This window comes from Corvus hawaiiensis, chromosome 16 (assembly GCF_020740725.1).
Source record: "Corvus hawaiiensis isolate bCorHaw1 chromosome 16, bCorHaw1.pri.cur, whole genome shotgun sequence".
In the NCBI taxonomy this organism is placed as follows: Eukaryota; Metazoa; Chordata; class Aves; order Passeriformes; family Corvidae; genus Corvus; species Corvus hawaiiensis.
In genome coordinates, this window is record NC_063228.1 from 5,652,325 (window position 1) to 5,678,255 (window position 25,931).

At 45.3% G+C, this 25,931-nt stretch overlaps 1 protein-coding gene across 1 annotated transcript in view; it reads left to right on the forward strand.

The window, feature by feature from the left end:
* Window positions 1-13,923: 13,923 nt before the first annotated feature.
* The window catches only part of FOXK1 (forkhead box K1), a 48,119-nt gene continuing 36,111 nt past the window's right edge, over window positions 13,924-25,931 (forward strand). The window contains exon 1 of the mRNA XM_048320858.1: window positions 13,924-14,325. Within this exon, the coding sequence (XP_048176815.1) occupies window positions 13,943-14,325 (383 nt within the window). The 5' untranslated portion in view covers window positions 13,924-13,942. The remainder of the gene's footprint in view (window positions 14,326-25,931) is intronic.

The window sequence follows — 25,931 nt, forward strand, 5'->3', positions numbered from 1 at the left end:
GCAGTCAGCACAGAGCAAAAGCAGCGACACCATATGCAACTTTATCAGGGCTCAGAAAGTTGGAAAAAAGACTTTATGAAGGATAAACTCAAGGTTTTCGGTCAGGGCTCATCCTTGCTCTAAATCCTGCTGGCTTCACAGCCACAGTTTGCTCAGTGGGGTGGGAAATGCAGTTTAGTGGGTCTTGCACCCACCACCCCAGCACCAATTCTCACCTTTGCCTCTCTCCAGAGATCTCCTCTCCCACCCTGTGCAGCCACAGCTGTGGAGCTGCTCCTAATTTCCTGTGTTACCCAGTCACAAGCAGTGCTGCTGCAAACAGCCTCTGAAAAGAAACAGGGGAAGAGCATTAGAAGATAATCAGTCTTATTAACAGCTTGGAGAATCTGCATTTTAGAGTGAGAACCACACTTAAAAATCAGGAGAGACAAAGGGGTGCCTTGCAAAAGTGAGTGTTGCCTGGGCAACATCAGCATCTGCATCCCCCCAGCCCTGTCCTTAGCAAATATCCTCACCGTGGTCCGTCCTTCCACGCAGGCTCAGATTTACACTTTGCTCCCTCTCACTCACGTCTGCATCTGCCTCTCTGAGATGAATGCACAGGGACTGGCACACAAAGTCTACATATGCTGCTGGCAAGGGATGAATCTTCCTTCAGCCTTTTGTTTTGTCTCTCCTGCTGTGCTCTGCAGAGTCCCGGGTCTGCTTGCACACAGTGCAGGATTCACCCCACTCCCATGCCTTCAGACAGAGCTGGGTGCACTTCTGCCCTCCTCCCATGTATCCAGCTGTGTCTCATCTCAAAGTTACATTTATGTAGTAGTTAGGTTTGAGGACAGATGCTTTTCTTCTTTTCCTGCTTTTTTTTTTCCAACACTGTAAAAGAAAAACACACTCATCTTCCAGAGTTGGGAGTTCTCTTGACAGCAGAACGGTCTGATGGATGTGCCAGGACATCATTTCATCAGAATCTCAAACCATGACGTTGGCTACTGCCCTTCATTCTTGTCATTTGAATCCTCTTGATGTGTAAAATCACATTAAACTCCTGTAAGAGAGAAGTTCTTCACAACTCCTTGTCAGAGAGGGCTGCAGTGGTTCATCCATCCGGTCCTGGGACAGCTCAGGCGAATGGGAGCTCTTGGATAGTTCACTGAAATGGAACAACAAAGTTCTGCAGGTACCTGATCCTCCTCCAGCTTCATTTTCCAAAGGAAGACAAGGACAACTTCTGGTATTTATTGTCTGCAGTTTTCTCCACACAAATCCTTAAAATAGTCGAGTTTTTCTTTCATTTTGCCAATGGCAAAAGGAATTTGTCTTTCTTACACCTTTTACTCTTCTCTGATTGCTGGAGGCTTTTTTAACATCTGGAGCAGCAGGCTGGTGGCCAGATTTTTGAAGGTGGTTAAGCATCGACAGATGCACCTGGGTACCTGGAGGGATTTTCCAAAAGCATTTTGCTGTAATTGCTTATGATATTCTTCACTTCCCATCCTGATCTCTTCCGTAGCATCCCTATTCCTGCCAGCACTGCGTCTCCTACTGCAGACTTGAGCTGGATTTTGCTTCTTTTCTTACTTTTAGTCCCAGAACTCCAGGGAACTCTACAAAGAGAGAAGAAAAATTTGCTGCACATGGTTAAATTTGGGTAGATTTTAGTGTCCTTATAAATACTGATGGGACGATGAGAGGATTCATGCTTTCATTTACAGCAGCAGAACTTCAGTACAGGCAGAGTCTTATCATAGATGTGATGTACAGAGAAATCAACTGCCTGCCTCCTTTGAAATGCAAAATATTCCTGTGTTGTAACATGATGGCTAAATTTGACAGTGGATTTTGAGCATTTGTGTGGTTTTTTAATTTACAGAGAGCTTCCTTGTCATGTTTGCCCTCTGTTCTGGCGGTCATGTTTGTGTTGATATTAATAACCAGGTAAAAAACTGAGTGAAATTTGCAGGCAGAGCTGCAGAAATTAGCGATCTGAGCTGGTTTCCTCCCCCGGGAGAAACTGCAAGGAGCCACCGCAGCCCAGAGTTGTTATTCCAGAGCAGAGAGGCTGCAATTTCCATCCTGCAGTGCCATCTATAGCGCAGCGCAGAGCACAGCAAGCCACGCTCCAAAATCACACCGCAACCCAAAAAAAAAACCCCCGAAGGAGGCAGCAGGCCGTGGGGGACCTCCGTGCAGTGAATTAAATTGGCAATTTAGTGGCCATGGCCCATGTTGTGTTGGGCTGGATGGGAGTGGAGGTGTGAGTATCACCTGCCCTCCTGTCTGGCTGACTGCAATTTTTTGTGGGGTTTGCAACACAATTTCATCCCCTTCAAATCAATGCAGAAATGGCCACCTTTCTCCAGGGGACAGCTCAAGATACACTAAATCAGAGGTGTGAAAGCAAAACCCATTTTGACTCTGATGAGCAAAGGGAATTTCTCTTTATTTTTGATTTTTGAACCAGATGTTGTTTTCATGCTCTGAAACCTCTGAAACAGCTGAATGGATTTTCTTCAAACTCCTCACATGAACAAAAATTCACCTTTGGGCTGTGAACAAGCTTAAGAAATTGGACTGTGATGGAGATTATTTTTTTCTTCCCCTCCCCTCTTCCTTTTTTTTTTGATTTTGAAAGTTAAAAGGATCCTAAAATAGAAGCTGAGAATTGGATTAAACATCTCTCTGTTAACTCTTAGCACTGCTCCAAGTCTGCAATTATCATTTCTTAAGGTGCCTGGCTCCCATCCTTCTTAGACTTCCAGCTGCCGCCTTTGTTATTAAAATAACTGCTAGAATAATGTTGAGGACCAGCTCATCTCTGGCTCACTGTGAAGAGGGAGCTTTGCTGAGAAAACCGTGAGAAAGCCCAGGTTTGGCCCAAATTCATGTGCCTCCAAAACTGAGCCGTGAGACTGGGGAAGGAGAAGGAGATCACAGGAGCCCTAGATGAGGAGAAATCCCACTGTGCTCCTCGTGACTCACCAGCATCCTTTGGCTGGAGGGGCAGTGTGTGGCAGTGCCAAGTGCTCTGGCCTGGGCCATTTGGTATTGAAATATGTCAATCATGAGACCCGCAATGTTAACAGAGCAGAAAAATCACCCAGTTCACTGCCAGGAATGAATAAACACTTCACAGACTTCTTTCCTAAGCTAAATTCGGCCAGAAAGGAACATGAGAAATAAAGGGTGTAGTTATCTAAGAAACCTTGTAATACTGTGGAAATCTGAGGTTTGTTCCCATCAGTCCTTTGTTTTCCAAGATCAAGCACAAGAGCAGCTTCCAACAGAAAGGGTCATAGAATTGTAGAATTATTTAGGTTGAAAAAGACCTTTAGGATCATCAAGTCCAATCATGAATCCAGCACTGCCAGGCTCACCACTGAAACACATCCCTAAGTCACACATCTACACATCTTTTAAATATGTCCATGATGGCTGATCCCAACAACAGCCTCACAAGAAGATTCATTAATAGTCTTGGGAAATGCATATCTACCTTATAACAGTCTCTTTCAGTATTGTATGGGAATATCTAGGAGTGCTGGATGCTTGAGGAATGCTTTTACTGACAAAGGATAAGCAAAAATCATCATCTCCTGCTCTCACTACTAATTTTCCATGCCCCCATTTGTGCTGATGATATGTCTTGCACCAGTAACAGAGCAGACAAAGCCCTGTGTCAGCACAGGAGGAAAGCGGGGTGGGATTTGTGAGTGTCTGAATGAGGGATTTCAGTCACCCAAGAGTGCTGGAGATGGAGGGGGAGCTGTTTGTAACTGCTGGAAAGGATTTGGTGGGAGCAGCCCTTCCTGTGGAGGAGCCGGACAAACTCTGAGCAGATGGATGTGTTAGTCAGCTTGGCCACTGGCTGTTTCAACAGAAAATGATGTGCTAAATCAAGCCCTGGGAAACAAATTGCACACTCAGAGTGGCTGGAAGGCTGGCTTCTGGCACAGACAGCTGTTCTCAGCAGAGGCACATCCACCTCCTGCAGGACCTGCTGCCAGGACCTGCCTTTGGCAATGCTGGATGGAAGGAGCAAAAGCCAGAGTCACAAGGACAGCCACAGTCACAAGGGTGCTGTGTTTGCTGGCAAAGCATGTGTGTGTTTTTCCAGGGTTTCCTCTAAGGAAAGTGCAGCATGGTGCTGCCTGCTGGAGGTTTGGCATGGGGTGGAAGCAAAGCAGGAGATTTGCCCAAGAAGGGACTGGAGCCTGCTTGGCTAAGGCCCTCTGGACAAGCCAAGGTGTTCCTGGAGAGATGAGATATGGATCCTGGGGGCAGCATCCCCTGGTCTCGAGCTGAAGGCAGGAAGGGCTAAACCAGAAACTCCCTTTAGCCTCTTAGCAAACAAAATCAGCAGTAACCCCCCGCTATTTACACCTACAGTAATTCCTCCCAAAGTTCTTGCAAGCCCAGTTCAATTTTCCTTTAATTCCTGTGTGTGTATCTGCAAATAGCCGATTACTTGTGCTAGACCCTGCCAATAAATTGTGTGCTTATTTGATTCCCTTCCTTCCAAAGTCGGTTTGCATTAAGCACCACTGCAGCCTGCGCAGGGGTTGAGGTAATGCCTCAGTGGCCTCATAAAACAAGTTCTTATTGAGCATGGCCTCTCTTTCTCACAAAATGAGCCCTTGGAAGATGCAAGCAGCTGGAATATGGGTATTTTCATGGCCATAAAAACTTCATTTTACTTTTATTGCTATTGAAAAGCCCTGGATAGGTGCATTTCTCATCCAGCTGATTAATCTGAGGTTAGAGGCCACCGCAGCAACAATTACACAGATATGTACCTCTGTGCATTTGGAAGCAGTGTATCTCAACCTCTCTCCAAAAGAAAATCAAAGGCAAAGTGTTGCCAGCATGGAGACACAAAGAATGCCCTCTCTTTTTCATCAGAGACTCCAGCACAGGCATGCTACGCCCACTTAAGGCTCCTTTCAGCTCCCAACATGCCTCTGGGTTGCCTAGCAATCCTAACAATATTTTATGAGGCCTTATTCCAGAGGCACATTTTGCTAATGCTGAATTTTAGATAGAAGCTCTAGGAGAAGCATGGAGGAAGCCTGAGACAATATCACTCCAATTTATTACAGCCAGGATGCAAGGGGGAGGAAAAATAAAATCTGAAATTATCATGCTGGGCATTTAGCAATAAGGTCTGGCATGAGAGCCTGGGAGCCAGGGCTGCCAGGGGTGGTCCCTATGCCATGGGCAGCACAAATGGGCATCTGTGGCTGTGCCCAGGCTCCAACCATGCACATCCCAAAGGGAATGGATGCTGGCAGCCAGTGTGCCCGCTGCAGGCTTCTGAGCAAACTTCTAATGGGAAGAAATTATGAGGGAAAACAACCTCTGGGTGAATGGGGCAGAAAGGATTCAGTACAAGCAGCGGTGGTACCACCCTAATGTTGGGTGGCTCCATTGCCCGGGATCGCGCCCCAGGGTGAGCGATGCTGGGAATTAAAGGGGCTGAAGGGACCAGGGGCTCCAAGATGGCTTGGAGAACCTGGAGGGAGTTAAGACCTGCTGGCATCCACCCAATTTCACTCTAAGCTATAGAGAAAGTAAAGGTACAAAAATCCATAAATCTGTTTCAAATCACTTTCTCTTGGTTTCTCCTTTTCTAGCCCCAAGCAAACAAATAACCCAGCATAACAAGCCCTTGGGGTTAGAATCTATGTTAGAGCCAACATTTCTGAAGGCTACAGAGTTCCTATTTTTATCTTTTAGTTTGGCTAATGCAAACTTTGCCCATAACCCAAACTTTCTATAAGTTACTTTTAGTGGTTGGGGGTTTTAAATCCTACCTTTGAAAAGGAAAATAATATCCCTAATCTCATCAAAGATTACTCCATAATAGTGATCTCCTGTTAACATAAACTGAATTTGATTCCACTATTAAGTTCTCACATGATTATTATTTTGTTGATGAAGAGTGACCTTCAGTCAAATTCAGCAAGAGCTTCATTTTTGTAAAGCATGTATTTATAAGAAGAAAATCAATAGACATGTTTTCATGCTTTCCTATTTCTCTCTCTCTTTTTTTGGAGAGGTTTTAATTTTTTTCACTTTCCAGGGTGCACAGGTGGGATTTTTTAAGCAGGTAAACATGTCCTCTCCTTCCTGTAAAGCCAGATCATCAGCATGAGGGAACTGGTGACTAAAAAGTGCTTCAAACTGAAGTGAGACACATCTCATTGGTTCTTTTCACTGGCCAAGCTGAAGGACAAATAAATCGGATTTTTAAAATCCTTTCACTTTTAATACAGTATGGGATTATCAGTAATGTAAGTAGCAGTTTACAGCAGGTTTTTCTAAAGGTGACAGTGGGCCCTGATGGTTGTAAATCCAGTGTTTCCCAGCATTTACAGCAAATGTCCTTATGACACTAAAACACCTAATGAATGCAACCAACCAGAAAGGGGAGCACAGGATGGGAAAAGTAGAGACTTTCACACTTAATCCAGGATTTTACTGGGAACCATCATTAATGCTGGAAATATAAACAGAAGCTGGGTTTGCTCAGTGCTTTAGAGGTGTCTGCAGAGCAGCAGGATATTTTTAGGAGAGTCCCTCCTGCAGCATTGCTCTCTGCTGAGAGGCTCCAGTGATCCCAAAAGACGTTCAGGTCCCACTGAAAGCAATTATGGTTTACAAGTGCCTTTGCTAGTCCCTACTTCAAGGATAACCCAAAGCCAAGAATAGATCACAGCAACTCAAATTTCCTCTGCTGGGATGCTCTGCAGATGCTGAAGTCCAGGGCTCTTCGCACATGGATCCCTGGACACCTTGGTTGTGTCTGTGACTGGGCACTGGACTCCTCACCTCTGCCCTTGGTCCCCTGCCTCTTACTTGAGAAAAAAAAGAGCCACAAGAACATCAGCCACCACATCATTCCTTTAGTTCTAATCCATCCAAAAAAGTGTTCACTGTGTACATGCATCCCTTGGATGCTCCAGGAAGGGAGCCTTGACAGTGTGAGAAAGGCTGGATCCAGTCATTTTCCTTATTTTCTTGGCATGACTTGGCCTGGTGGGAGTGGTTTTGTATTTGGAAGGGGAATTTTTGATATCAAGGACGTTAATAGGGGATAGCTGATGAAAAGAGAAAAGGAGGCTGTTTATTTTGGGGGAGGAGAAGAATTTGTTGAAGAAGCACCTGCACGCAGCCATTTCCAAATGCTGGGATAATGCAGAGTCTGGGCTGCTGGTCATGGCATAGAGGTGATGTAGCAAAGAGGCCGTTTACACACACAGCATGCTGGGTTTGGAACCAATTCCAGACTGCCCTGACCTTCCCTGTGTGGTTTATGCCTGTGAAAATAGAGGAAGGATGCTGGGATCAGGCATGACCACCGTGGTGTTGGCAGCACATTAGACTGGCTGCATGTCACAACAGATACATCATCATAGGTGCGGGTCATGATATAAGATTTGGGACTGTAAACATGCACATCCTGTGCTTTTTGTTAAAAGGTTTTGTAAAAATACAGGGCAAGTTTTGTAGCTTTTCTGTCTCCTCTTGCTTCTCAGGCAGGTTGTAAAGAAAGATATTTAAGATCACCTGCTTCCAACTCTCCAGACAATGCATGGAGCTTGTTTTCAGCAGCAACAGGCATTACACGGTGCAGTTGCTCATAAAAGTCCAAAGCCATATTCCTTTTGGGCTGAAATGCTTTGTGTTTGGTATCAGATTTTGTACTTACTGGTTCAGTTATTTTCAGCTGTTGAAAAGTATGTGGTGTTTTTTGCTCTCTTTACATCTATGGATGGTGAGAAAATGAGATCATTCAGAAAGAGCTACAGCAAATAATTCAGACCTGGCTTGTGTTGTGCATTTCACCCAGGTCTAAGTTTCAAGCCAAAATGAAAGTAAGTTAGCTAAGCAGGTTTAAAGCTCAAAGCACACAGAGCAGTGTAAATTGTATTAATTATTTTAACTACAACCCGTGAAATGGTATTGCTTTTGTAAAAGTATCTTGACAACAAATAGTCTTGTTCAAGGCCTTCCTAAGTGGGTTATCACACATCAGACAGGCGCTGGCTTGGGTTCTACAAAAGTGACAGCATTTCTGCATGGGGAATGAGCAGATCATATAGTATCTTAGGAAATGGCAGAGTCTGGGCATCAGATGCTCCCAGGTCCTTACTGTATTTCAGAGAGCTTGCTGTGAAAATATATTCTTGATAAGTGTGATTCAAAAAAAAAATCTCTGAAGCCTAAATAAACTGTGATAGAAACATTTCAAGCATGCTGGAGTTTACAGTAAACAGGATCACAGCTGATTTAAAAATGAAAAAAAATCATTACTATTGAAAGCACAATCTCTGCAGGCTGTGCTGCTCTTTGGAGGGAGCTAACAGACACAGCATCTCATTTTGCCCTACCTCTGCAGGCACCAAGGCTGCTGCTCAGCACCCAGCACAGGGCACACAGCACCCTGCAGGAGACAGCCCAGACAAGCAGGGTTTGAGTGATGCCCCCTCGCATTAGCTCCCAATGCTTGCCTGCCTTTTTATCTCTTTGATCCTGCTCCCTTCTGCTTAGCAACCTATTGGCATTAGGGAAAAAATGGAGGGTTTGCATCCTTTGTGAGCTTTCAGGACTGTGAGTGCTCCCACCATATTTCTGACTCACTGGTGTTATTTTCTTCAACCTTCTGAAGAAGAAAGAATTCCTCTATCAGTGGATCACCTCCTCCACAGGCCAACCCTTTCTTATCAGCCCATTTGGATTAAAACCTGGCTCAGAGCCACCGTGAAAGATCTGTAAAGTTGTTCTGACTGAGGGAAGGTATTTATGGGTGTCACAGAGGGGATTAGGCTGCTGCTGTGCTCCCCAAACCCTCAGTGCCAGGTCACATCCTCAATGCCACTGCGAGCTTGCATGTGTCCTCCCAGTCAGAGATCTATGCCGTGGCTGCAGGTTTGGCAGGCAGGGACATTTATATGGTTGTCCCAGATCAGGCACGAGGGTCATCACTGAGAGACATAAGGATCGAGCTTGAAAGCACAGATCCTTCAACAGAATTGAGAAAACAGGTAGAAATCCCATGGGAGGCTGAGTTAGACACCGTGCAAGTGTGTGTGTGTACATCAGACAGATACTGTGATGTGCCTGAATATATTTCAAAACAATAAATTTTATTTAACTTCTTGCAGCTGCTTGGTTAAGAAGAAAATCCTACCAGACACATATAAGTGCAACCCCCTTTTTGTTCCTGTGTCACATAACGGTGATTTCCCTGAGACACAAAGCTGAATTAAAACCCACCCAGCTGGAGAAAGAAGTGAGGCTGCTCCTGAGCCCAGGTGTGCTGGGGAAAGCAGCTCCACAGATACAGGGCACATTGCTCATCACTTACACTGCTTCAAATCAGTTTGGACAAAAACCACAACAGCGTTTAAAACCTACTTGATGGCTGAGGGAAGGGAAAGGAAAAAGTGTTGTGAGAGGAGAGATGGGCTGGAATTTGAGGGAACACTGCCCTCTTCTTTTGTGTTTAATCAAAGTGTTTGTGCGATGCAGGTGCTGAAGTCTCTGCTTGCTTGCTAATGATGCGCACTTACATCAGTGGAAGCCTTATCACCATTAACCCCATTAGATTGGCACCATGCTCAGGAGAAATGCTGGACTGGGCTGGCACAGAGACAGCAGACTCTCTTTTCCTTAGAGTAATTGCTTTCCTTCACTCTTCTCCTCCTCCTTCCCAGGTCAGGGCTGTGCACATTAGGCTGCCTTTCATTGTGAGCATCAATGTGTCGTCTGGCTGCTGGGTAAATACATCAAGTGGCTCCCGCCCAGTGTGACGCTCTCATCATTCCTTTCTGTCGAAGCTGCTTTTCAGTGATGCTTTGGTCTGGGGGTAGAACAGATTTCCTGCAGTGCTGAAGCCAGGCAGATTCTTTGCTGAATTGGGGCTTGATAAATATGTATTCAGTGTCACGCATCAGAAGAGTGAGCAACAGCCGTATGAAACCCCACAGAAATGCAGCATTTCACTTCTAGAAACTCAGTGTTTCTAAGCAGACGCCATCCAGCAGATAAATGCAGAAACGTGCCCTTTTATCACTATTTTTGCAAGATTTGTGTTTGCCCAATGCAGTGGTATCTGGGTGACCATAACAACCCATTACATTCATTTGCCCACAACTGATAGCATGGAACAGATTCTTGCTGTATTGAGACAGTCAGCGATGACACACAGCCAAACAAATATTTGACAAAGGACAGCTGGGTTTCACACCACTCTCTGAGTAACCCTGACTCCATCCCAGCTATTTTCTGCTCTCACAGCTGCTTTGTTTGAATGTTTGATTTCTCCTCCCAGTTCGGGTTGTCCTGTTGCACAGAAAGGTGAGGCAGGGCAGCATCTCAAAATGGCTCAAGGTGTCTCTACAAAGTGCCAGGAGGGATTATTTCTACATGTGCTTGTGTTGGTGTCACATCACAGTAGTGCCTGACCATGGTTCTGGCAGCAGCAGGACAGCTTGGATGGCCAGGGATGGCCAAGGTGCCATTCCTACACCCACATCTCAGGTGGCATGAGGACTATTCTTGGCTCCCTACAGCTCTTGAAACCTGGCTGGCATCTCCTGGCCATCCAAATATTTTGGTAGGCAATTCACAGAGTCAGAAAGTTTGGCCACGTCTGCTGACACATCCATCTAAAACCCCGCCGAGGAAAACAAACCACTGTAAAGTCAATCCAGCCATGCAGGGCGAGATAAACTTAATTCAAACAATCTTGAGTGCGTCTACATCAGGCATGTACACCGGGGCAGCCGGCTTGACTTTAAGCAGGATTAGCTGACTGGAGGAGTACAAAGCGTTCCCGTGGCTGAAGGGCCCTTGGTTTGATGCTGTTGCAGGGCAGATTAGAGCTGAGCAGAGCGTTGGAGGCTGCAAGCAGAGCCCTCTGTTAAAAGCTTAGGGAAAGGATGCTGCAGGCAGGCAGGCTGCTGAGACATGGTGCTAAGCACAACCCACCAGGCAGCTCAGAGGAATCCTGTTTCTGTACACCACTTGATCACGTTGTGCATGAAGCTGGGATTTATCTCAGGGCAGTGGTGCTGGCTTAAGCAGCAAATGCCACCCAGAAGAAATTTCCAAGTAGAAAGGAAAAGACTTGTTTGAAAAAATCTCATCCGTTGGTGTGGCAGGAGGGTTCCAGTGGCCGCAGATGACCATGGCACATGTGGACATGCCCACTGACACCACCAGTTCCACAGCCCTGGAGCAGCGATGCTGCACCAGCTCTGCCCTGAGCAGTTGGGAAGCCTTTGAGTAGGGCAAGGATCTTCACAGCCAGCCTCGTGTGTCAGCCCTGGGGTTATTCCCTAACTGGAGCTGCAGAAATCTGTAGCCTGTATTGAATGTGGGAGCAGTAACAGGACCCAGCCCTGCAGTGACACGTCTCTTGGCCCCACATCAGACGGCCACACGGGGCTTCCCTGCACCTCCTGTGTTTGGAACCAGGGCCCCACTCCTGCCCATAGGGGGTTGGCTCCTGCCCTGACCCAGCCAGCCCGCAATGTGTTTTCCCAGGCAGCCCTAGAAACAATTACTGACAACATCTGGCAACAGCCTCACCCTATGCCTGATCCTTTCAGAGCCCTCCTGGTCAAATTTGGGATTTTAGAAAAGCTTTAGACATGAATGTAAATCTCTGGTGCTGCTTTCTTTTTCTCTTCTAATTTTTTTTTTTGACAGGTCAGGCTGCTCCGATACAAGGTCTCACCCTGCCTGCTGCCACTCAACTGCCTACCAGCTTGGGTCCCTTTTTAAGCTCAGCTAACAGCACACTAATCCAGGGGTGGATGGAGTAAAAGCTTGAGCCAGCTTTTGTCAGGCAGCATGTGGCTCTGGCTCTACCTGATGGCCACATTTTGCTTTCTGGCCACAAGCAGTTTGGGGCAGGAGAGGAGCTCAGGCAGACAGCTCAGATCACAGCTCAGACCACCTCCCTCCTCCCCACGCCCCCTCTGTGGATGCCTTTCCTCTCTCTCCTGCAACCTTTTTCTGTGCCCAGCTCGGCTGAATCTCACTGCAGAGCTGACATTGGTGTGGAGGAAGTGGGACTGGTGTTTTGTTAGACGGTGCTTTTCTCTCTTCCTCTCGGCTGGTATTGAACTGCAGAGGCAAAGAGCACTTACTGAAGATGGTGTCTCGGGTGAGATGTCTAACACAGGTCCCGACTGCTCAGCAGTCATTAAACATCTCAGGGAAGATGTTCCAGGAAGAGGAATGTTAACCTTGTGGTCCTGGACCAATTCCAGCTCGTTTAATTACAGTTTTCATTGCTGAAATTTGCTCTGCACTTTTGACCAGTTATGGGATTTTTTTTCCCCATCTCCTTGAAGCTGTTGAGCAGCCTTGCTACGAGCTGACACATTCCCCACACAAGCTGAAGTAATACAAAACTACAGCTGCTCCCTCTCCCAAGTTTCTCAAATTCATTGTATTTTCTGATTACTTAACTATTCAGGATTCTGCAAAGTATCACCAGCTAACCTATACAGAAACATTTTATCTGTTTAATCCGGATATATGTATATATGGATATGTGTGTATAGTGCTGAATATACATGAGCCAAATACATGCTGTTTTGGGAAAGAGCATGACCTTTATCATTAATATAAATATAGATATAAATATAATACATAATCATACAGAAATATAAAAAGTAATTTGAAGAAATGCTGTAATGCAAGCTAAACAACCTACACAGTCCCTTATAATGAAAAACTGTGAGTATAAAGCTATATAAAAGCACTGCATGATTACATACACTCATATATGAGTGTATCTGTTTATATATATATATAAACTCTATGAAAGTGCATTAAGGTGTTTCAAACCTCACACCTTTGTGTATGTGGGATGAATCTCCCCCTTCAGCAAGCCTTGGCAAACAGTCCAGGGTTATTAAGGAAGTGTTCAAGGCCAGGTTGGATGGGGTTTGGAGCAACCTGGTCTAGTGGAAGGTGTCCTTACCCATGGCAGGGGTGTGGAACCAGATGAGTTTTTAGTGTCTCTTCCAAGCCAAAATTCTATGATTCCATGGAGAGGCAGCAAAATGCCACTGAACCCAGCTCATGTCAGAGACCAGACCCCAGCCAGAGGATGGATGTGTCCCTGCCCCACAGAAAGCCTGGAGCAGGTTGGTTTGGGCTTGGGGTGTCTCTCCAGCACAGGGAGTTGTTAATGAGGTGATTCGGAGAGAGAGACTCTTTGTTAGGAACTGCAGTGATAGGACAAAGGAGTAACGGGTACAAATTGAAAGAGTGGAAACTTATGTGAAATACTATGAAGAAATTCTTCCCTGTGAGGGTGGGGAGGCCCTGGCACAGGTTGCCCAGAGAAGCTGGATCCCTGGAAGTGTCCAAGGCCAGGTTGGACAGGGAGCAACCTGGGGTAGTGAAAGGTGTCTCTGCCCATGGCAGGGGCTGGAACTGGGTAATCTTTAAAGTCCCTTCCAGCCCAAACCATCCTGGGATTCCATGTAGAGGCAGCAGAAGGCCACTGAACCAAGCCCATGTCAGTGACCAGAACCGGGCCGTGGGGTGGACCTGCCCCTGCCCACAGAAAGCCCGGATCCCCGCGGCTCGGGGGGTTGTTAGTGCGGCGATGCGGCCCCGGGGCCGGCACAGAGCGGTTTAACCGCCGGGAGCCCCTCGGCCGCGGCCGCTCCCTCACACCTGCCCGCGCTGCGCTGCGCTGCGCTGCCCGTCCTGGCCCGCAGGCGGCGCCGCGCGGCCGCCGTTGCCACCCCCGCCCCGCGCCCCGGACCGCGGCGGGGCGGCCGCGCCCGGCGGAGCTGCCGGGGGAGGCAGCGGCCGGCGCGGCTCCCGCCCCGCCCCGCGTCCCCGCCATCCCCGCCCCGCCGGCCCCGCCCCGGAGGCCGGCACGCTGGCTCGCTCGCTGCCGGGGAACATGGCCGAAGTCGGGGAGGACAGTAGTGGGGCGCGGGCTCTGCTGGCGCTGCGCTCGGCACCCTGCAGCCCCGCCGCCGCGCCCCCTCCCGGGCCGCCGCCCCCGGCCGCGCCGCCCGCCGCCTGCGCCGGGCCGGTGCTGGCGCGGCTGCAGGGCCGCGAGTTCGAGTTCCTCATGCGGCAGCCGGCCGTCACCATAGGCCGCAACTCCTCGCAGGGCTCGGTGGACGTCAACATGGGGCACTCCAGCTTCATCTCGCGGCGGCACCTGCAGCTCAGCTTCCAGGAGCCGCACTTCTACCTGCGCTGCCTTGGCAAGAACGGCGTCTTCGTGGACGGTGCCTTCCAGCGCCGCGGCGGCCCGGCCCTGCAGCTCCCGCCGCAGTGAGTGCCGGGGGCCGGGGGCGGCGGGGCCGGGCCCGCTCCGCAGGGCAGGAACGGCCCCAGGGGCCGGAGAGGGACCCTCTGTCCCGGGGAGGGGACGTGGGGCTGGGCGGAGCGGGAGCTCCTTCAGGAGGGGACGGCGAGGGGATCCCTCGCCCCACCGCGCAGACGGTGAGCTGCCTGTGTCCCATGCAGGGGATGTGGGTCTGCCAGGAGAAGGGCCTGAGGTGATGGTGAGGGGCCACAGCTGATGAAGGAAACAGGGGTCAAGGATCCCCCTGCCCACCAAGGGTCAGAGGGCATGGTGAGGGTTTGCCTCTGAAGAAGGTGGAGGGCTTGAGATAGCGGTGAGGGATCTCCTTGCTCACGGAGAGCCTGAAGGGACAGTTAAGGTCCCCTCCCTTGAAGCTAGTCACAGTGGGTGAGGGACACTCACCTGGTGGAGGGCCTGAGGTGGCAGTGAGGGACATCTGCCTGTTGACGACTTCAGCATCAACAAGGGATGTCCTCGCCTTCCCGGCCTTGCTGCTGTCCGTGGCTGACAAAGGGATCGTGTTCATCGGGACTGGGGCTGCTCACTCTGCGGGAACCATGCCTGGGGAAAAAGTGTGAAGAAGTGTGAGCCCCTCACTGCAGGGTATCCCCCATGGTCATCGTCCTCCATGCCTGCCTGCGGACAGACTCATGTTCAACTGGTGGCCCTTAAGGGTTTCAAAAAGACAGAGAAGGAGGGACTCTCAGTGGGCTAGAACTTGCTACACCCAAGGCTTGTCTTCGTTGGAAAAGATCTAGTGGAAAAAGTTGGAAACCACTTTGCCAGAGTGCTTACTTAAGGGTTGGCAGGTTAGGTGGTGTTCCTGGTGCCCCTCTGGAGCAGCAGAAAAAAGGAGTCAGGCCAGGCTGGGAGTGGTGCTGCTCACCAGGACAGCAGGTGCCCAAGGTGTCTTTGCTTCCTTAAGGAACGGGAGAAGGATGCAGAAGGGTTTGCTATGCTACCAGGGTCTGTGTTCTGTTAGACTCTCTTGCAGAAAGAAGAATGAGGTTGATGTTAAGCTATTTCTTCCTCTGAAAACATTGTTTATGGTTGCTGAGTACTGTCCAGCAACTGCAGTGCTTCACCCCAGGGCAGCAGCATGGTAGTGGTGGGTGATGTAATTCCTGTGTGCATCTCCTCAGGTTGTACCAGACAGACTGTGCCTAATGCCCTCTCTGAGTGGAAACGCGCTGTAAAGGCAGGAGACTGGGGGTTTGTTGTTTGTACAAAACATCTCTTTGCATCTGTCACGTTTTGGCTTTGGTACTGTTTACCTCCAGCACCAGGGTCCTGGAGTTATCCCTCTCTTGCCAGCCTGTCGCTCAGGGGAGGGTTTTTTAATTACTCATTTCCTCTGCAGGCTGCTTCATTTTGTATTTAGTAATTTAGTTATAGCTCCCTAGCTGCTCACTCTCTGAGGCGTTTTGGTTTGTAATGTGTTTCATTTTCTATAAGAGATGTCCTTTAGTGTCTGTTTAATTAATCTGGCTTTGTAAAACAAGACCACCTGAAGCCCTGGGCACTTCTGTTGTCATTCCCTCTGGCTCTGGTGTCTGTGCAAGCTCTCTCCTCCCTGCCATTCTGTTTCTTCACTTGGTTAATTATAAGCATTGTGATAGAAAACTATGTCAACCAGCAACCTCGTTGCTTATTTCTGTCCCCTTTGCTCCTGACTCCTGGAGTGGGAATGGCAACTTTCCTTCTGCATCCCTTTAAAGGGAGGAGTTTAATGTACACTTACGAACTGTACACAATAAGGCATCCTCATAGCTTGGCTGCTGTTTGAGCTACATAAATAAACTTGGTGCTCCTCCCTTTCTGACTTCCAGAGTAGGAAAATGTTTTGCATCAATCTAGAGGAATTTGGCCCCTTGCTTCTATCAGGTAAACAACTCCTTACTGGCCAGTCAAGGGTTTGTAACCCAGACCAGGAAGAAGAAAATCTTGTTGAAGCTTGGTGTACAGAGTCTTGATTGAGGCTTGAAACTCTGCTGTTGTCTCATTATCTCCACTCTTGAAAAATAAGACGATTCCCTCCAAGTCACCCTCTTCACTTGCACACACACAAAAATCTCCTCTCCCCAGTAAACACAAAGTGCCATTTCTTTTCTGTAGAGAAACCTGTGTGCTTCCTGCCAGCTGATGTCAGGAGGACAGAGTGAGGACGGGTTGTAGTACACAGACTTTATACGATGTTTTCTGCATATTATGGTAACACTCCTGCCCTGTTTGATACAGCCACACCTTCTCTGTGTACCAGCAGGATGTACAGTTTATATTAAGTTTCAGGAATTAGTGATCATTCCATTCAGTGTTTTAGAGGGAGGTCCTTGTGATGTGGGGAGCTCTTGCTGGTAATATTTTAAGAACCAATTGTTTGCATGGTTGTCCTCTCTTTTTCCCCCCCCACACCTGCAAAGGACGGCAGAAATGTGCAAAGTGCTGTTTGCTTTGGACCACTGCAGTCACTGCTGCTGTTACATTACAAGCAAAGGAAATGCTTGTGCATCATGAGATCATGAATGGAAGCAGAGGGTTCCAGGAAAAAGTGTCTTTCAGTTTAGTTCATACAATTGGCTAAAAAATAGTTGCTGAGCTCATAAATTCTGTTTTCTGAGGTTCTGTCTCACTTCACTATTTCTGTATAGAACTTCTCTTTTCTAAGTTTAGAAGTAATTCCTGAAATGTACAGAAGATCTTGTCAGGAGGGGTGGGGAAGGAAGGAAAGGGGGAGTTCGAGACATCTCTTGAAGGCTGTACTTACCTCCTGTCTCAACAGCCCTACTCAAAATCGAGGGCTTTTGAAAATCTTTGTATCACTTCCTCCATCATCGTGGTGTGTGTGGATTATCTGCTGTAGCCAGGATTTTACTGCTGGGCAGGAGTATCATATTCCACAGCTGTGTTGTTATGGGAGGTTGTATTTCACAGATGTGACGACATAACTATACCATATAATTAAACAATAATAACCAACAAAGAGGACATTTCCTAGAGGTTAATGACACTTAGGAACAAAGTGGGTGGAAGAGTGGAGGGCCTATGGTACAGCTGAAGATCCTTAATCAGTTTAATTAATAAGTGCCACACTGCAGCAGACATTACAAATATGAATCAAGATTAAATGATGGAAGTACTTACATCAAAAATAAGTGCTTCAAATCAAATTAATGATTTGCTAGAAACTCTTTTTATAGCTTGTGATGTTTTTTTAGCTGTGCTGGTGGGAGCTAGAAATCTGTAGATAAATATCTGGGTATAGGATACCCAGAGAGAAAGAGAGGAACTCAAAACTACCAGGAGAATATGCACTAGATTTAAAAAACTATGGATACCAGAAAAAGTGTAAGATAGAGCAGGAACTATTAACTGTAGTATTTTTTCCTGTTGAAGACAGTAGTTTCTTCAAATTTACAGTGTAATCAGGTGTTTACAGGATCAGGCTAATGATGAATTATTAACTTTTTCTTTGTTGTCTTCAAAATTGACTCAGTTTTAAAAATAATTGGCAACAAGAAGTTAGGCACTTTCAGTAACTAAAATAAGCATTTGTTTGGTTATTTATTTATTTTATCCCTCAGAACAGAAGGAACTGTTAACAGTTGAAAGTTAAACTTGCTAACCTGAATTTTAATTAGCTATGAGTCAGGTCTTCAGATGCTCCTAAATACAAAAGTTCTATTGACTACAACCTGCAAATGTTGGTTGAGCATAGCCTGATAATAGCACTTGAGCCTTTTGAACTGTGAGCTCAATAGATTGGAAAATGATGCTTGTCTGGGAACGTTTCATGGGATATTTGCTTATTGCTTCTGTGACCATTTAGAAATTTTGCAGTAGTGTAATTAATGGAGCCTGAAGTTGGCGTTTTTCAGTGTAAATGGATTGTTTCAGTATGAGATTTCTAAGCATAAAAACAAGTTTTTAAACCTGTAGTTCTTTTAGCATTTAGGAAATAAATGGAGGAGCTTTTTTAGTTTGAGAATAAATACAAGAGAAGTAAATATATGGATGTATGAAACCATATTAAAACACGGAGTTAAAATAAAAAAAATATGTATATAACCCCCATTATAAATTGAAAACTTACCATGCATGTCAAGTTTTATTAAGAGCATGCTGCTTTATTTATAATGGGATTTTTCTAGGTGCTCAATAAACTTGACAAAAATAAATACTTCAGTACTCTGACCACACACCAAGGTGCTGATCCTGCAGAATTTTACCCGTGCATTAATCTTTCCATATTGTGAGTACACAAGTTCCCTTCGGTGTCTGGGTAGTGGAGGTGTCTCAGCAACTGGGGTTTAGTAATTAGAAAATGGAGAGTTAGATCCAGTTTCTTAGGGACATAGCTGTACAGTCTGTTAGCCAGAAACTCGGCACTAATTCAAGTTTAAAAAAATGCCATATTCTAGAAAAATGGAGATGTGCACAATGCACTGCAGTGTTTTGGTGACCTCACCAACCACTCGAGCTCCATTCTTGTGGTTGGAGCGATGCCATCACGGTGGGTACGAGGGAGGGTGTCCTTACATCTGGGGGCAGCTGCACACCCTGTGTGCACACACTAAGGAAATGCTTTGACCACATAACCACGACTGCAGAACTAGTTGTTTCTGAAATGCTGCATATGTATGTTGTCTCTGGTAACTCGTTAGGTAGTTTTGCTTCTTAAATATTGCATTATCTGCATTTGCAACTTTTCTTTTTTGTTCTTTGTTTGAAATACGCTGTTTGCTGTGCTACAGCTTGTGGATGGTGGTTTTACTCTTGCTAGAAACCCTTTAAAGATTTGCTTTCTTAGTGCTTCATCTTGTATTTTTCATGCTCTTACTTAATTTCAAAGACTCTCTTTGAGAACAGGTTTTTTTAGTGCACAGCAAGATGTGATAGAGGATTACCTGATTTTAATTATGGAATTCATGTCAAGTAATAATTTTTGGCTAAGCAGCTCAATTTGTCATGAGTTATATTAAACATTTAAGGGAAAGTTTCTCTCATGTGAAACTGCTGCTCAATTTGTTGATTCAAAAATAGCTGTGCTGTAAGTCAGGTTGTGAGTATAAACTAAGGTTATGCAAAACTCAGTGTATGTCCTTATGGATTCTTTTAAACCAGGCTTGGTTCAGCTTAGCTGATGTGTTGATTATGAAAAGATGAATCTAACGAGAACATGCCACACTTGTCTTGTACAGTTTTGTGTGGAGTCTCAGCTATAAAGTCATAAATGTGGATTCAAGTTGTGCTGGTGTAACTTCTTTGTGCTAGCAAACTCTTGATCATGGCATGTATCCTTAGGTGACTGTGGGATCCTTCCTGTGGGTACTGTTGTGTTTTCATATAAATCTAGAGGATGAATGAGTGTGAAAGTTTTTGCTTTTCTGAAAACGGGGACTAAAAATGATGAAATCTGTAGTAATTCATATCTTAGTTATTTAGGTGCCAGCTGTGTGAGCATACTCACTGTAGAGCATCTGTCCTGGTAACAAATCAAAATATGCTGTTTGCTTTTTTTTAGCCCCCCCCCCCCATCCCCCCCGAAAACGTGATAGGCAGCCTTGCACTGAATCACTGAAAGCATAAATGACAACCAGATTAATGTGCTTGTTGTCTTTGTAAGCAAGCTCCCAGTAACTGCTCCACTGGCCATTTGGCGTCAGAGCTGTTCTGTGGGACGCCAAATTCTCTTGCTCGGTGTTGCAGTTTCCTGGAGGAGTAGATGTGGCAACAGGATGTTGGTAGAGAACAGGAAACTACTTGAATTTGCCACTTATGCCATGCAAATAAAGGCTTATTGCTGGCCCAGGTGTGGTAATTAGTGTCTGTTGTTGAGAGGAGTTCATGCAGTGGTGGCAGAGAGCGGAGCCAGAGAGGATTTGGGGGCTGCTGTGTGACAGCGTGGGGTGACAAAGGGGACAGGCTGGTGAGGTGCTTGTTAAACCACTCTGATCTGACAGTTCCCTCCAGCTGGCTTTCGTATTCTGGGGGGATCTCTGCTAGCACTCAGCTCCATATCAGCTCCTCTGGCACGTGGTGATTTACTTTGAGCTCCTTCTAGCTCAGTGTCTGAGCAGTGTCTGGGTGTTCTGCCGTCAGAGCGATGGGGCTCTGTAACCAGAAATGCTTCACAGACCAAGCTTGACCTCACTGCTGGTTAGACATGATGAGACGGCTTTCCTTTCCGATCCAAGTGGAAATGTGGTTAAAAAAAAGAAAAATCATGTGCTTTTGAGCTGGTGGTGTTAATGAAAAGGGAGAAATTTTCTCATTTGCTTTTAGTACAGATTCTTTCTTTTTCCTTAATAGCCATCCAGAGCACAGAGGCTTCTCTCACATGTAGCCATGTCCAACACCAGCTTTGTTTTATTAACTTTGGTTCAGTCCCTGTACATCCCGGAGTTTCCTGAGATTGCAGACTCATGACTAGGATATCCACTGTAAAGAAAGAAAAGTATGGAAGTGAAATGTGCTGTAAAGCTTAGTCCACGATGTATCAGGTGGTGGTCTTTGTTCTCTTACTGTTGCATATGCTTTGCAACAAATGCCTAAGAAGTCCCTTGAGCTTCTGCAGTGTTTTCTGACAGGTAAACTTAGGTTAGAATGTTGTTTTATGCATCTGAAATGGCTGATGGGCCTTATGTAACTGAATGCAAGACTGAACCCAAGGAAAATGTGGAGCTGAAGGTCTGAGTGTCATTTTGCAGTGATTTTTTTGGATTTTTTTTTTTTTTTGACAAATTTGTAAGATGAAAAAGCTGAAGCATTTTTTTTCTGTCTCCTGAATGTGAGCTATGACAAGACATCTTGATGTACTTCCAGACATGGTTAATCGACTAATTGTGAGTACAAATTATTGTCTGGTCTTAATGCATTCACTTCAGTCAATAATTGAGTATTAATCACTGAACTGTTTTTTCAAGTATTTATAAGTCTCCCTATTTCAGTTGACTGCAGACTCCTCATAAAAGCAGATTGATGAGATGCTTATAGAGCAGATGAATTTCTCCCTTAAGTAAATCTGAGTGAAAATTTCCATCCAATTGTATATTCTTTGTTTTCATAGTACAAATACAATTTTACTGATGTCTATTCACTCTTGTCCACGAGTGCTTTTTGCTAGTAATTCACATCTTTGGTTTCTTCAGAACAACTCAGTAAATGCATGTGTGCATTCCTTCTGCATGGCACTTAATTTTTATGAAATACATATTTTATTGGACAGTAAAACATTTAAGTATCTTAATGGCCTAATTAATACTCTGTATCCACTTCTGTCATGTGTATTTTGCTCTTCGTTATCCTTCTGCTCCTTTTTTCATGTCCTCGTGCATTTTTTATCATAAAAATTTCAAGCAGTCTTGAGAGAGCAGTCTATTACAAGGCTGTTCTTTGAATATTCAGCAATTCTAAGATTTGATTGATAGTCCCTTCTCTCCCATCCTGTCTATTTTTAGTAACTTAAAAGTGAGTTTAATTTCTTGGGTTGTCGTTTGTTGTATATGCGCAATTTACTTTGGTGGTTTTCCTCCCTCCTTTAAATGTACCAGATATGTAATTTTCATGTTCTTTGAGGATATCTTGACAGTTGGGTAGAAATAATGTAGAAGTTAATTGGGAGCTCTGCCTTAGCTGAAGGAGTAAAGATGGACAGTCTTTGTCTGGTTCTGTTAATATATGCTGTGTGATTAGGGTAAGAGGAGGAGTAGAAGGAAACTTTCAGCACACTGTTAGCACTTATTATCCTGCTCCAAGAATCTTCTAGCATAAGAGCTTGTTTTCATGTAAAAGTGCAATCCGCTTCATTTTTTAGGACAGAATGAGGAGACAAAAAGCCTTGCAGAGGTGGTGTAAGGACTGTGGAAAAGGATGTCCCTCCATCTCTCTCTGAAGTACAACCTTGGAACTGTACCCCCTTTTTCTGCTTCATGCCACTTCAAGGAGAGCTTTGGGAAATCTTCCCACACAAACTGTTTTAATCTTCTATCTCCCTTTAGGCCACATACAGAAGCCACCAACAGTTTGTCTAAGCAGGACTGGACTCCCTGCAGAGCCAGTTTGTGCACTTGCTGAAGGAATTGTTCTTGAGCAACTTCAGGCCTTTCCTCTCTCGAGGGCATAAGAACTCTGGACTCTTACACACTCAGAATCCTGATTGTGTGGGAGGAGAAAAGGACTAGACACAGAAAGCAAATTTTGTTTCTATCTGATGGGTAGACCAAAAAGGATTTTGCTTTTCATATTCAGTTTGAGGCGTAACCCAAACTAGTAAGGGTAGGCTCTTGGTGTGGGAGATGTGCCAACTGCTATTTATTTATTGATCTTGTTCCTTTTTTTACTTGTCTCATGGCTGGCGTAAAGTGGTGCTGGTGGCTGCCTGCCCACCATGTGTAAAGGGGTGTTGACTGTCAACAAGCCTGGCAATTGGGTAGCTTTGCCTCCTGCCTTGTCCATTTAGCTGGATAATTACTATGGCTCTTCTTTTCCCATGTCTCCCTCAGACACCATCTAATGAGACAAGATAATGAAACTGTTTTAGTCCTGGGAAGACCTGCAAAGGAAGTCAAAGGCTGGCTGCTAATGCCTTTATGGAATATTAAGGCAAGCACTGAAGTTTCCTTCAGGCATAGGAATTCTTAGGAGAAAATTCCTGATTGTTAGTGGTTCAATAAAAGGATTGCTATCATTTTTTGTGTGTATTTTGTGTAAACAAGGCATATGCAAACTGGCTGTTGAAAATAGGCACAGTCAAGTAATTTAGACTTGCACATCATCTGTTTACAATCATGTGTCCCAGAGCGATGCTCACTGCGAACAGCCACGGGATGAAGTTGGGAAACAAGTTTGTTTTGATGGATATTGATTCTGAATCTGAGGTCCCTAGTCACCAAGTGGGTGCATCCTCTTCTCTAAGACGCTACAGTTTCTTCTCAATTTCTTCCTGCTTTGTTCTCCATTGCAAGAATGAGAATTCCTATTAAAAAAACCTATAGCAGAGAAGGGCCAGAATTGTGTTCCCCAAAAAGCTGATACTGCAAACTATGAAGCTCGTATAAATCTTCCAGGTAAAGGTACATCCGTTAAAGTAAAATGTTTTCCTAATTCTGTATATTCTCTTGAAGCAAAGGAAAGGGAGTATTAAACTATGCCAGTAGTATGACAAGGTAACTCTCTAAAATGTTCCTAATTTAAAAATAATGAAACCACTGTGGTGACAACTTCCACATGTGCTGCGTTTTGCAAGAGTCATTGTCACTTCAGTTGGTTAAATTCTTTGCAAGGATTAAACCCCTCAGCACAGTTGTATATACTGGCAGGATTTAAAATACCTTAGAAATCTTGTGATTCTTTTATATTGTTTGCAGTCTTAAACCATGTCCTGCTAGGTGGTCTTTCACAAGCCAATTCAGTGCATCATCATCTGAATCATAGTAAAATTATTCTCTTCTTTAGTAGAGGGAGGGAAGGTTGTGCCTGGGATTCTCTTTTAACCTTTATTTTAAATGTCAGTATTTGGAAGGATGCAGGTGGATGTCACTTTTGTAGACACTTGTGTAAGAGGCTCTGTGTTGCCCCAAATGTTTATTTGGCTCTGAGTCTAGAAGTTGTCAGCTTTTAAAACATTTAAACTACCCTCAGAGCTGTTTTAAAACAGTAATCCTGGCTTCCTCTACTGGGTATTGAATGGGTTGTGAAATGTCTTCAGAGGGAGCGGAACGGACTTGTGTGAACATTTTGCAAAGTCTTAACTCCATATGGGTACTTTTTTATAAAGTACATAAATAGTACATTAGCTTTTCCAAATCACTTTCTAAATGAACTGAACCAGCCTCAAAGGAAAATACATCATAGTCATGCTCTGCGTGTTAGAGCCCTCTTAGAGAGTCTGATTGAATTCAAAGGTTAGTACCATCCCACACACAGGCTTTTTCTGGCATATATATGTGGAAATTAGGATTTTTTCCTGAGCTTTACTGAGGTGATTTTGTTTTGCACAGCCTTCCTTAATGTGTTTATAGGTAGTTCCCTGGCTTTGGAAGGGTGAGTCTGCTAAATGGCTTGTGAGACCTTTCAAGGTATTGGGCTGGCTACTTGAAAGCAAACCCTACTAAGATGAATGGCCCATTAGAAGAAAGTTGATGGCATTGTAAATGAGATTTTACATGAGAATCAAACTGCTCTAGTGTATCCAGCAAAGATGCTGAAACAAGTGCCTCTCTCTGAAAAGGTTATTAGGAGATTTTATGAACTGCTATTTTAACGATTAGTTTTCCCTTATTCTCTTGGGTATAAAAATTTCCCAAGAGTCTGGATACTTGTACTAATAAAGAAAGAGTCTTCTCAAGGAAATGGGAGTTAAAATGAAAATGGGGATAGAATTGAAGTTGCTGCTTGCCTGTGGCAGCAGTGGACAGACTTGTGTGGTAAAAGGGGCAGGATGTGCAGCCAGCTGAAAGTTCCATGGCAGTTAAGCAAAGATTTAAAATTCTTGGTATTGAGTGAGGTATGGAAATGAATAACCAGTGCTTCTTGTAGAGGCCAATTGTGGCCCTGCAGTTAGTTCCATACTGTCAGTACATATTTAATTCTTGGTGTACTGTTTAATTTCTTATTGAAAACAGAACTCTGTGTAGAAGCTGGTATAGGGAAGTTCCTCTGAGTGTGGGTGCAGGTGGGGCTTTTTTTTGGCACTGAGGTAGGTGTTAATTGTGGTTTATGATTGAGGGGGAAACATAGTTGTGTGTCTCTGCCAAGATGAGCAAAGAAGGAAAATAGTTAATATTGACCTTTTTCATTTTAACCAAGATCGGTGGGACCAGCAGAGGCTTGGAAAACCTCTCAGAAGGGCTCTTGAATTTCACAGAAGCAGGGAAGGAGTGAGAGGTGGTGGCGAAGGCTGAGTCACTTCTTGTGGTCTCTGCTGTGGTAGAATGGAAGCCAGACTTAGGCTCGTATCTTGAGGTTTATCTTGGAGCAGGGAAAAATTGAGTGTGAATGGGGGCTAGGCAGCCTTTTCTGGTGCAGAAACACTGCACCAGAAAGTGGGTAAGTGTGTGTGTATTAGAGAGCTGGTGTTGGGAATTTCTGTGACATCTCTGAAAAGCAATGTCAGGCTCACTGCCTGGGGCTGCCAGAGTAGCCACGGTCCAGGAGTCTTCAAGCAGCCAGGGGCTATGTGTTGTCATTGGGATTAGGAGCTGTGGTTTGGCAGTGCTCCCTTAGGCCTGGGGAAAGTGGGAAAAGAGAAATCCTACAGGAAGGTGAGACACATCAGACCTCTAAGCCCTTGCAAGGGCTGAGCAAAACATGCTCCTGATCCAAGACTATGCAGTGTCTGCCATTTCAGCCTTAGAGTGTAGAATTTGATGTTTAAGGAAGGATCAGTGCAGGATGAGGTGGCCAGAGCAGAACACAGAATTAAGTGTCATCCTGCATTGTTTCGTAAGAGTTGCCTTTCACTGTGCACTTGAATTAACTTAATGGGACAGCAAGTTACCATGGGGGTGGATGGACTAACCTTATTTATCGCTCTACTATATTTTTCCAATACCATAAAACCTTGGCTGCTGCC